Raw genomic sequence first — 11,541 nt, forward strand, 5'->3', positions numbered from 1 at the left:
CCCCCTGCCCCTTGCATACACATATCTACACACATACTATACACACATGCACATACACACATACCCCCATACATACACACATCCCCCTACCCCTTACTGCATTGCGTCCCTTACATACACATATCTACACACATGCACATACACACATACCCCCACACCACATACACACACACATACACCCCGTCTCCCACACACACCCACTGCATCTTCCACAAGACCAGGCCTTCCCTGCCTGTGGTCCATCCTGTGTGTGTTGCCCTACAAACTGCTGCTAACAGTAATAGCTAACATTTTTGCGGCACCTGCTGTGAGCCTGGCACTGTGTTAAAAGCTTTGCAATCATTTTCTCATTTGATCCTCATGACAGCCCTGGAAAGTAGGAGCTATTATTATCACCATTTTACAGATGAGGGAACTGAGGCAAGTAGTGGTTGTGACTTGCCCAGGGTCACACAGCTGACCAGTAAGTGTCTGAGGCTCTGGAGGCCCAGGTCTCCCTTCCTCACCCACTGTACCAAGAATGGGTGGGGATGGTCCAGCCCAAACCCTCGGCATTCCGGACCCCCTCCCTCCCACTCCCCTCTCCATCCTGGCTTCTCTTTGACCTTGGCACCTTGAGGGCAGTGAGGATGGCTGAGGACTTCTGGACTCTCAAGCCCACTCCTGGGCACCCCTGCCTCTTGGGCCTGTCTGGCTGGTGCGAATGGCTAAAACAGAAAGCTGGAGGGAGGCCAGGGAGGGACAGGCTCTGCCCTCCCACATGGATGCAGCTGTTGAGTGCCCTCTGTCTTGGTGTGGGAATTGGGGCAGAGGCATCAGGGCTCCCCATCAGTGCTTTCCTCTGGAAAGGGGCTCATAGCCTTAGTGTGACCAGGTCCATGCCCCTGGGCCTAATTTCCCTCATCTGTAAAATGAGGGGGTTGGACTGGGTAGCCTCTGTGGGCCCTTGCATAGAGATATGTCATCCTGAGGAGCCTCTGGCCCTCTAGAGTGGGAACCACAATTATCACCTGATTTTACAGACTGAGGTTCAGTGCTGGACGTCTCAGTCTTGGCCGTTCACATGGGCGTGAGGCCTAAGGTTGACGCTGACCCTGGTCGAGGGGGCGGATTGGGGTGGGTCCAGGATGGGCCTCACAGGGTGGCTTCTCCCCAGGGCCTCAGCTTGGGGTGGCCCTCCCAGAGCTCTCTGTGTCTCCTCTGCAGGTGAAGGAGCTAGGGGTGGTTGTCTACAACTGCAGCTGCCTGGCCCAGGACTTGGCCAAAGTGTTCGAGGCCTACTGGTACCTGGGCCGGCCAGACAGCAGCATCCCCTCCCCCTGGCCAGACAATTACACCACCCACTACAACCTGGAGACCCCCATGGAGCTGCGCCTCAATGGGACCCCTTCCCAGGCCTTCCTCTCGGTAAGGAGAGTGCCCTATTGTAGGCCCCTGCCCTCCAGCCCTTTCTCTGGCTTTGTCCTCCTTCCCATGCCCCAGGCCAAGATTTGGGGGTGGGGAGGAGCACTGTAGCAGTACTGATTCTCTCCCTGGCCCCCCCAGAGTGCTCCCCCATCACTGTGCCCTGGGGGCCGCACCCCAGACCTGCGCGCCCTGCTCAGCCTGGTGAATGATGCCCGAGACTTTGTCTATGTTGCTGTTATGAACTACCTGCCCATCATGGAGTACTCCCACCCTCGAAGGTGCGTGTGGCCTGTGTGTTGGGAGCATGAGGACTGTGATGGAGAGGCCATATAGGGCCAGGGTTGGGTGGGAGGGAAGGAAGCTGAGGGGTGGCTCAGCATAAGGTCCCCCTGTGCAGGTTCTGGCCAGCCATTGATGATGCCCTTAGGCGAGCAGCCTTCGAGCGGGGGGTTCGAGTGAGACTTCTGGTCAGCTGCTGGGGCCACTCGGAGCCTGCATTGCGTCCCTTCCTGATGTCTCTGGCTGCCCTCCAGGACAACCACACCCACTATGACGTGCAGGTGGTAAGGAGACCATTCTTGATGGCTGTGGTCAGCTACCATCCCCTCCTCTGACTGTGCCCTGCTCTTTTTCTGATCCTGTCCCTGTGTCCCTGGCCCTCCTCTGACCTTCCTCCCTACTATACACCATCCCTTGACCCCATCCTCACATCCTTTCCCACCCCCAGGCCCTTCCCAGCCAGGCCTTGCTGAGCCTGGTCCTTTCTCCATCCCTAGAAGCTCTTCGTGGTCCCCTCCAATGAGGCCCAGGCCCGGATCCCTTATGCCCGCGTCAACCACAACAAGTACATGGTGACAGACCGAGCGGCCTATGTGGGTGAGTGAATCACAGCCCACCCCTGCGCCGCACCCCTCCCTCCTGGGCACCAGGGCTGGGAGCTGGCCTCCTAACCCTCTCACTCCCCGCCCTCAGGCACGTCCAACTGGTCTGGCAACTACTTCACGCAGACTGCGGGCTCGGCCCTGGTAGTAAATCAGAGCCAGGCTTCTGGCCTCCGCACGCAGCTCGAAGCCGTCTTCCTTCGGGACTGGGCCTCCCCATACAGCCACGAGCTGGACAGCCCGGGCCTGGTTGAGGGGCACTCCTGCCGCCTGCTGTGAGCGCCCTGCACCTGGTATGCGCCACCTGGGCCCAGCTCCCTCACACTGACCTGGGAGCCCCGCCTGGGCAGCATCCCTTCTGACCTCCTGCTCTACTCTCTCTCCCCCCACACCTCAGTCTCTGCCCATCTCTGAGAGTCTCTGTCGCTGTCTCTGTTGGTTGGTCTTTGTGGCTTCCTGTTTCTTGAGGCTTTTGTCCAGCTTTGTGTGGCTTTTTCTGATTTCCATCTTTTCCCCCCCCGTGTCTCTCTCCTGTGTCTCCCTCCTATTTCTGTCTCTGCCTCTGAAACCTAGGTAGGCTGTTTGACCAGGTGTTCCCTCCAGCAAAGGTCATGAGCCTGGGCAGAGCCGGACTGGCAGAACCTGGCCAGGCCTAGCCAGAGGCTCCCCCTCTCTTCTCAGCTTTCCTTGAGGCTGTGGAATCGAGGGGCAGACGGGCCTCCCTGGGGTTGAGTCCTCATCTCATGATGAAGGGAAGAAATAGGGCCTTGGACAGGGGCCTCCTAGGGGCTGCCCCCTCGTTGCCCCCCAACAAGCCCTGCAGCTGCATCTTCAGCCAGGGATCCCAACAAGAATAAAGTGTGGATGAGGCAAGCCATGTGTCTGCTGAGAGTTCTGGGGGGACAGTGTGCCATGGGACCAGGCTACTGTTAGGGCACAGGACTGCCTGTGGAAACAGTGCATGACGAGAACATGGCAGCTGCTCTGGGACTTTCCAGATTGTCACGGGCATGGGCGCCACACTACTATTTAGCATGAACAAATCTTGTGTTAGTGTGGACAGAGTATGTTTTCACCTGGCACCAGCAGAGGGGGTATTTGAGGGCATTAGCACAAGCTCGATCAGAGGTCATCTGGCCCAAAGCCAAGTGATAGTGGTAGTAATGTATGTTTGTATACTCATGAACATGAGGTAGGGCATGTTGGAGCATGTTAGGATGAATAGTGTGTGTGTGTGTGTGTGTGTGTGTGTGTGTGTGAGAGAGAGAGAGAGAGAGAGAGAGAGAGGGGGAGAGAGAGAGGAGGAAGAGAAAAAGAGGGAGAGGAGAAGAGAGGAGGAAGAGAAAAAAGGGAGAGAGAGAGGAGGAAGAGAAAAAGAGGGAGAGAGAGGAGGAAGAGAAAAAGAGGGAGAGAAAGAAAGGAAGAGAAAGAAGAGGGAGAGAGAGAGGAGGAAGAGAAAAAGAGGGAGAGGAGAAGAGAGGGAGAGAGTGGGGGGAAGGAGGGGGAAAGCCTGAGCAGAATGTGGCTGTCTCTGAGTAGAGGTGGTACTTGGGAGCTAGATGAGCCTATCCCAGGCATGTCTTTAAGCCCCAAGAGCTCCTGGTCAAGGTCCTTCCCAGGAGTCCTGCTTCCACTGTCCAGTCCCTAGCTAGTCAAAGAACCAGGAGGCCAGAGCAGCTGAACAGTCCTTTATGGAAACAGGCGGAGCTGGGGGGGGGGGGGGGGGCATGGAGCCCGGGCCGGCAGCCCCCCCTCCTGGCACAGGGGGGTCCCACAGGCTGGCCTGGCAGGGCCCTCTCAGGTGCACGATAGCTGGGGGTGGAAGTGAGGATGGGGGGAATCTCTGTGTATTTATTTTTTTTCTGTAACTATAATCTGGATTTCTAGGTAAGCACATCTTAGGGCGAGGGACAAGTCAAATGAAGCAGGCACCAGGTCGTGGCTGGCACGGCCCAGGGAAGGGGGGGTCCATCAGTGATGCCCGCCGACGTGCTGGAGGAAGCCAGTGACCCGGGGAGGCCCGTGGGGGTGGGGGGTTGGGGGGGCCTGGCCCCGGGCCCCTCCGCAGCCCTCCAAGCTCCAGGTGGGGTCGCTTAGCCACTCCCCCGGGCAGGGGGGTAAGGGGGGTGCACCTGCGTCGTACAGCTCCGGGCCAGCCCTCTGCAGAGACAGGAGGGAGTCCTGGAGGACCCTCGGCGTCCTCTCATCCACCTCCCTTCACGCGGGCCCAACCACCGGGCCTGTCGCTGCCCACCAGACACTTGGTGCTAATGGCAGCTGTGTCCGTTACCTGATGCTCTCTTCCCCTCCTGCCAACCTCTTTTTCCCAAGTTGGCCCCACATCACCTCCCTCTAGGCCCCCACCCCTCTCCTTGGACTTCCGCCCCACCCCACTGCCCTGACTGTCCGCCCCTGGTACCTCAGCAGCTAGTGTCAGCTCCTTGGCCCCTGGCCGCTCGTCGGGCCCATCCCCATCTAGCTGCGGGACAGCTGGGGGGTCCGCGGAGGCCCCACGCCGCTCCCCCTCCTCCCAGCCGGCGCCCCGGCCAGGCCCACCCTCATCAGGCGAGGCCTGGCCCAGCCGGATAAGGTTGCCAAAGTTAGGGTCGGACTTGGAGCCAGCGGGGTGCTTGCGGGACTTGTGACGCCCAGTGAGTCGGCTGCCATAGAAGGCTAGGATGGGCTCAGGTTCAGGCTCGCGGCCCCGCCGGCTCACCCCCTTGGGCAGCACCAGGCTATCGGTTGTTGGCTCGTTGGCACTGTAGGCCCCGGCCCGGCCTTCCCCCCACAGCCTTCCGGGTTCCTGCAGGCTCAGGTCATCCAGCTGGTCGATGGCCCTCTGCACACCAGGGGCCTTCTCCTCCCGGTAGTATGTGCCGCCACCACCGCCGCCGCCGCCGCCGCTGCCACCACCGCTGCCCTCCTCCTCCTCCACCAGGCGGTAGTAGGGCGGCCCATCATCTGTGGGCGCCCGGCCCTCCAGCTGCAATGAGAGGCGGCAGCCGCGCAGGGACAGCTGGTAGTAGCGGGTACCCTCATGGGCGCTGCGCAGCTGCTGCATGGACACGAAGGGATGGCGGAGAGCAGCACTGGGGCTGATTCGCTCGTGGGACTCCCAGGTCAGCATCCGCTTGATAAGCTCCACCATGCTCTTGAGGTCCGCATACTCTGCCAGTGTCTCACGGTCTGGAAATGCCAGCTTGCCTGCTGCCCCACCACCATTCACGGTCTCAATCTGATCCAGAGACTTGAGCATGTATTTACGCCGCTCCAAGGGGCGAACCTGGCAGTCAGAAACCAGTCAAGGCTCAAAGCCAGGCTCTGCCCATGGGAGCCCCGGCCGAACAGCCTGGAGGGTCACTGTGCCAGTCACCCATTACCTTGGTCTCTGCCAGATAGTCGGCTGAAGACTTAAGCTGCCAAGGGTTGGAGGCCTCTGGATGGGGATTCCGTTTGAAGAAATGGTGCGCTTTCCGGGCGGCATGAAGGAGGTGGGCCTTCGGCAGGCCCTGGGTCTCACAGATGTAGCGGATCTGGTCATATTCATTGTTGCCCGGGTAGAGCGGCCAGCCCAGGTGAAGCTCAGCCATCACACACCCCAGTGACCAGACATCCACCTTCTCACAGAAGGGCAGTCCCAGGAGGATCTCTGGAGCCCGGTAAAAGCGGGACTGGATGTACGGTTCTTTGACATAACGCACCTCACTGAAGATGCTGGCTGAGCCAAAGTCAATAACCTGTGAGCACACCCCCAGCGCCCTCAGCCAGGTGGATCCCTCCAGCCCAGAGGCCTGAGCAATTGCTACAGACCCCCACTGACCCCTCTTTCTAATGGGACGCAGTCAGGAGGCAGGATGGGGGAGGAGCTTCTCCTCTGGGGTGTTAGGATGGAGGGGAGGACAGTGGGTGAGGATGGGAAGGGGCCCAGGGAGGGAGCTCAAAAACAGAGGGGTCCCCCCCTTAGATGTGCTAGGGGTCTAGGCCCTGTATAATAGAAGAGTGGGAGTAGGTTTGGGTGTGTCCTTAGAGGGTCAAGGGTGCCCTGGGAAGAGAGGATTCCCGCCCCCCATCCCTCTCTCTTCTGGACCCCTGTCCCCAAACCTTGACCCTGAAGGGACAACGAGTCTGGTCGACCAGCATGATATTCTCTGGTTTGAGGTCAGCGTGGATGATGGCCAATTCCTTGAGCCGGGCCAAGGCCCGAAGCACCTGCAACGTCACCGTGCGGATGTGACGGGCTGCGAGAGGCGCAAAATTGTTCTCCTTTTGGAACTCAAAAAGGTTCTGCTCCAGCAGCTCAAAGACCAGGTAAAACTTGAGGGCATCATGGAAGAACTCCAGGAAGCGGATGATGTGGGCCTCGTCAGGGTCCAGGCCCCGCATGCAGCGGAGGAGCTTCAGCTCATTCTTAATGATGCGATTCCGGTACGCATCGTTCTTCAAGATTTTGATGGCCACCATCTCGCCCGTGCTCCGTCGCCAGCCCTTGGCCACCTCACCAAAGGTCCCCTTACCTAGGACCTCGATGATGTCATAGCAGTCGGTTTCAGACTGGATGGTGGCCATGGCCCGGCCACTGCCCTCGACCCTCCGCCTCCGAGGGCGTCCGCCCCGCCGCCGGCCCCGGGGCCCAAGCGGGGGAAAGAGAACAGCACTCGTGCCGCCCAGGGACAGCGCCCTCTCTGCTGCCCCGCCCCCTCCCTCTCTGGAGTGCGAAACTGCTGGGGCCTTCGCCCCTCCCCCCCCCCCCCGGGCTCGGGATGAGCCCCCCCCCGGACCCCGATCGGTTCCGGGGTTGCTGAGTGGGATGGGTTCTGTTGTCGGAGACCCTCCTCTGGACCCTGATGCAGAATGGACTGTCGTGTTCCAAGAAAGGCCTCTCCCCTCCCCCGATGGATGGCAGAACCCAGGGTGGGCAGTGGGCAGCGCCTGAAGGCTCGGGGCACTTAGCCTTCCTCTGGATGGTAGAACCCGGTGATGGGAATCCGTTTCCCCTCCCCATTTGAAGAAGTCACCATTGGGAAGGTGTCCGTGATAAACCCAAGCCTAGAATTCTCTACTCATGTGGATGATTTATAGTCAGGGATGCTGCCGAGGGACTCCTCAGACACAGGTTAGAATAGCTTCCCTCTGAGGTCTCATCCATCTCTGGGATTTTGTGATTCATGTGGTCCACCCTGAGCTAGGCCTCAGTTTCCCTTCCTGAGAGGAGGGGTTGGAGAAAAGAGAGCCGAGCCCCCTCCTAGAGCAGTGCAGCCCTTGGCCACAAACGTTGAGGCCTTGCTTGGGAAGATGGGCCCTCTAGGCCTCCTGCCTCCCCTCTGGGTGCTGCCAGTCCAGGCAAACTGGTTGGACCAGAACACCAGGAAAGGAGGTTCCTTGAGGGTGGTCCCTGCTGAGCCAGCTCTGGCATCAGTCCCTGCCCTGCCCCACCCCACCCCACCATACCAACTGAGCTCCCCCTGCCCTTGCTTACAATGCCTCAGCCCCGCCCTGCCCTGCCCTGCCCTGCCCCACCAGTCACTGGACATGCATATGGATGCGCTTCAGCACAAACACCCAGCAACCAAATGCCCCCTTTCATCCCTCCCAGCAGTAAAGGCAAGGGTCAACAAAGAGCCATTATGGGCTCGCTCACCTACCCCTCCCCATATTCGAGTTGGTGCCCTCCATCCCCTCTTAGCACCTGCTGTTCCCCTCCCATCTTGGTGCCCAGGGTTGGAAGCAGGGCCAGAGGGTCCGTGCTTTCTCTCCCAACATGCCACCTAGTCCTCTGGCCTGGGATTCTGAGACCACAAATCGGTGGCTTCCCGGAACAAACCCCTATTTCCCCCCACCCCGACTCTAGCTCCCCTTAAATAAAGGGGTGGAGGGGACATGATTTGCCCCTGGGCTGCAGCTCTGTCTCCTCCCTCCCACCATAGACCAGGGCGGGTCCCCTGACAGCAGGCAACATGGTCCCTCCCACCTCTAGGAGAATGACCTCCCAAGGGCTTCCATCTACTGGGTACTTCATGGGGGCAGGGGCTCCATGTCCTTCCCTACAAGAGCAGGGACCTTGTTTCCCCCATCACATATCCCTCTTTCCTGGGGCTCTCTGAGGCCAGGGACCATGGTTCTCACCTCAAGTCAGAGATGCCCCCAGGTCAGGGTTGCTCACATGCTGTCCAGCCCCCATGAGGGCCAACCATAAAGCTTCCACCCAATCTCTGGCCTCTTCCCAGTGAACCCCAAAGCAAAGCCCCGGGGCTTCTTGCTAGAGGTGACCAGACAAAGTAGCAGACTTAGGGTTACTTTATTCATACCAATCGGCTGTTGGTCATTACACAGATGTTTCCTCTGAGCAGTAGCTGGTGCCCAGTGTTTCCTGGGTGACCCCCACCTCTCAGGCCTCATAAGGTTAGTGCTAGTATGTAACACACAGAGTTGTAGGGGGAGAACAGGAAAGACACCACTACCTCCCCAAAAGATCTTAGACGGCTGCCGTTTGGGCCCCCTCCATCTTGGCAGTGCCCACCTGGGTTGGCTCGCCATCAGTTTCTGTCTCAGAGAAGCCCACCTTAGGCAGCCGGACCCTGAATGTTCCCTCCTCCTCCTCACTTGTGACTCCTTTGGCCACCCCCTGTACCTTGGGGCTCAGTGACACCTTGGGGAAGTAGAATTTGGGGGACTTGTCTCCAGGGGACCTCTGGGATCCCTCAGTCCCACCAGGCTCTCCTTCCTCTTTAGAGCGGGTGGAGAAGGGGGAGCGAAAACGGGTGGCTCGCAAGGCAGCAAAGGGGCCGCTATCCACCCCCACCAGGCTCCGGCTCAGCTCAGGCTCCTGTTCTGGGCCTTTATAGGGGGAGGCAAGTTCCACTTGGGGCAGGCACACACGGCCAAGGCGGCCTGTGGATGCCCCATTGTGCAGGGCTCCAGCAGCTCCCGCTTCCTCCCCTGGGGAGTTGGTCCCGTTAGTGCTGGGTGCTTCGCCCTTGGCAAAGCCTACTTTAGGCAGTCTTAGCTTAGGACTCCGGACTCGGCCGCCAGTCTCCCCACCCCCCTCTCCAGAGCCACCCCAAGACAAGAGGAGGGTAGATTTCCCTGATCCTGGGGAGATTTTTGTCCCTCCCTCCGCAGAGACACTAGCATCATCCTTGCCTGCCACCTTTGCCAGTTTCTTTCCCTTGGCCTTCTCCCCATCATCTCCCTCTTCTTTCCCTAGCAAGAGCCCGAACCGAGGCAGTTTGATTTTGGGCCTGCGCCCAGCCTCGCCTTCCAGCCCATCCCCAGCCACTTGGTATTCAGCATGGCTGCCCACGGGGGGCGGGGAGAGCTCCACCTCGGGCATCCAGGAGCGTTGCTTGCTCCCTTCAGGAGGTGTGCCTGCCTGTGCAGCTCCTGGCTCCACTGTGAAGCCCACATCTGGAAGGGAGAGGTGGAAGGTATGGTCAGGGGCTCCAGGTGGGCCCAGAGGCTGACCATCGGCCTCCCCACCACCTGTGAAGGTGGGCTTCTTCAACCAGAATCTCCCCTCTGCCGTGCCTTTGGCTGCTGTCTGCCCCTCGCCCCCCACCAGAGCATCCCTGGGCTCCTCTGCCTTGTGCCTGAGCCCCATGTCCAGCTCCAGCTGGGGCACAGTCACACCAGGCATCTTGAACACCCCCTCACCCACAAGCATCTTCCCTCCTTCTAGTTGGGTCCCAGGGAGAGAAAGGTCCACCTGGGGCAGCTGTACCCGGAAGCCTGCATCCCCCACACCCTCCTCCATTGCAGTGACCATCCCTGCCTGCTGCCTCTGGAAAGCTTTTACATCAGACCCTGTCCCTTCACCAACCCCACCAAAACCGGTTAGTTCTACCTGGGGCACTGCAATTCCCAACGTGGACACTGTCACCTCTCCCTTGTAGCCCCTGACATCCTTCTCAGAAGCCTCTGTGCCCACCTGCTCTGCCCCACTTGCAATCCCAGGCACTGAGATCTGAAGCACTGGCAGCTTGACCTCTCCCCTTACCATCTCCACCTCCCCTCTCTCCTCTCCCTGTGCCACCAAAGTTGGTAGCTCCACTTGGGGCATTTTCAAGGCAGCGTGCCCCATGTGTAGTTTGTCCCCATCTTCTGCCTCCCTTCCCCGTGTCAACCCAAATGAGGGCATCTTAAGCTTGGGCATCTTCACCTTAGCCTCCCACCCCCGGCCTTTGCTTTCTGCTTCCCCCTCCCCTAGCACCATCTCTCCAGCTTCCATATCCTTACCCTTGGCCCCAAATCTGGGCAAAGCAAACTTGGGGCCCTTGAGTTTGATGTCAGGCAGCTCACCAGGCACCTCCACCTTGCCTGTGGGCAACTGGACATCAAGGCTGAGTTGGGGGACAGAGACACCCAGGGCAGAGAGCAGAGGGGCCTCCCCAGGTTCCTTGGTTTCAGCCTCAACACCTGTCCGGACCTTGGGAAAAGTGATGCCAAACTTGGATGTTTTCAGCTTGGCCCCACTGTCCCCTTCCCCCTTTCCTACCTTGGGGCCTGAAAGCCCAAACTTAGGCAGGGAAAACTTGGGAGATTTGAGTTTGGGCTCAGACACTTGCAGCTTCTCCTCTGCCTCTCCTTCAGGAAGCTTGGGGGCAGCTATCTCAACAGCAGGTAGCACCAGGCTGGGCATCTTAAACCCTGCCTCCCCTACCTCCACTGCACCAAGAGAGATCCCAGAAAGTTCTGCAGGAAGCTTAGATGTGGGGGCAGCTCCCTTTGGGGGGCCTGCCTCACTTGGAGGGGGCCCTGGGAGCCCAGCTCCAGGCAGCTCCAGCTCAACCGAAGGCAATGTAACTGTCGGGAAGCTGATTCGGGCCTCGGGCCCCTTGCTCACTGGCTTCCCACGCTCTGAGACTTCAGGGCTCACCACCCCAACCTTGGCCCGTGGAGGAGATCCTACACGTCCCAACTTGGGTATGGACATCTTGGGCAATTTGAAGCCAAAGTCCAGTCCCTCGCCCCTCTCTGCCCCACGGCTTGCTGTGGGCTCTTGAGGTCGCACATCTGGAGCTTTGGGCAGCTTCACCTCAGGCATCTTAGGGAGGTGCATTTCTGGCATCTTGGGCATTTGCATCTCTGCCACCTTTGGGAGCTGCACCTCTGGGATAGACATGTCTGGGACCTTGGGCAGCTTCATCTCGGGTATCTTCATCTCTGGCACCTTTGGGAGCTGGACCTCTGGAAGGTGCACCTCTGGGATCGAAACTTCGGGTCCCTTGGGCATCTTCATCTCTGGCAGCTTCATCTC

General features: G+C 59.5%; 3 protein-coding genes across 4 annotated transcripts in view; 1 reads left to right on the plus strand and 2 right to left on the minus strand.

Annotated features, from left to right (window-relative positions):
• The window catches only part of PLD3 (phospholipase D family member 3), a 16,556-nt gene extending 13,395 nt beyond the window's left edge, over positions 1–3,161 (plus strand). For both annotated transcript variants that reach the window (XM_069079297.1, XM_069079296.1), the window contains 5 exons: positions 1,207–1,407; positions 1,546–1,685; positions 1,805–1,970; positions 2,184–2,283; positions 2,380–3,161. In XM_069079297.1, the coding sequence (XP_068935398.1) occupies positions 1,207–1,407; positions 1,546–1,685; positions 1,805–1,970; positions 2,184–2,283; positions 2,380–2,567 (795 nt within the window). In that variant the 3' untranslated portion in view covers positions 2,568–3,161. The remainder of the gene's footprint in view (positions 1–1,206; positions 1,408–1,545; positions 1,686–1,804; positions 1,971–2,183; positions 2,284–2,379) is intronic.
• A 1,098-nt stretch (positions 3,162–4,259) lies between these two features.
• HIPK4 (homeodomain interacting protein kinase 4) lies at positions 4,260–6,960 on the minus strand. Its single transcript, XM_069078480.1, has 4 exons — positions 6,390–6,960; positions 5,669–6,025; positions 4,708–5,571; positions 4,260–4,448 (listed from the first exon to the last, which is right to left on the minus strand). The coding sequence occupies exons 1-4, from the start codon at positions 6,852–6,854 to the stop codon at positions 4,260–4,262; spliced, it is 1,875 nt and encodes a 624-aa protein (XP_068934581.1). The 5' UTR covers positions 6,855–6,960.
• Positions 6,961–7,940: 980 nt separating this feature from the next.
• Positions 7,941–11,541, minus strand: part of LOC138154604 (periaxin-like) — a 5,106-nt gene continuing 1,505 nt past the window's right edge. Inside the window, exon 2 of the mRNA XM_069079572.1 lies at positions 7,941–11,541. This exon is cut by the window's right edge and continues 1,239 nt beyond it. Coding sequence (XP_068935673.1) covers positions 8,761–11,541 — 2,781 coding nt within the window. The 3' untranslated portion in view covers positions 7,941–8,760.

Source organism: Petaurus breviceps, unplaced genomic scaffold (assembly GCF_028583685.1).
Source record: "Petaurus breviceps papuanus isolate PSGF00001 unplaced genomic scaffold, PetGlider_PUasm1.0 91041, whole genome shotgun sequence".
Classification (NCBI taxonomy): Eukaryota; Metazoa; Chordata; class Mammalia; order Diprotodontia; family Petauridae; genus Petaurus; species Petaurus breviceps.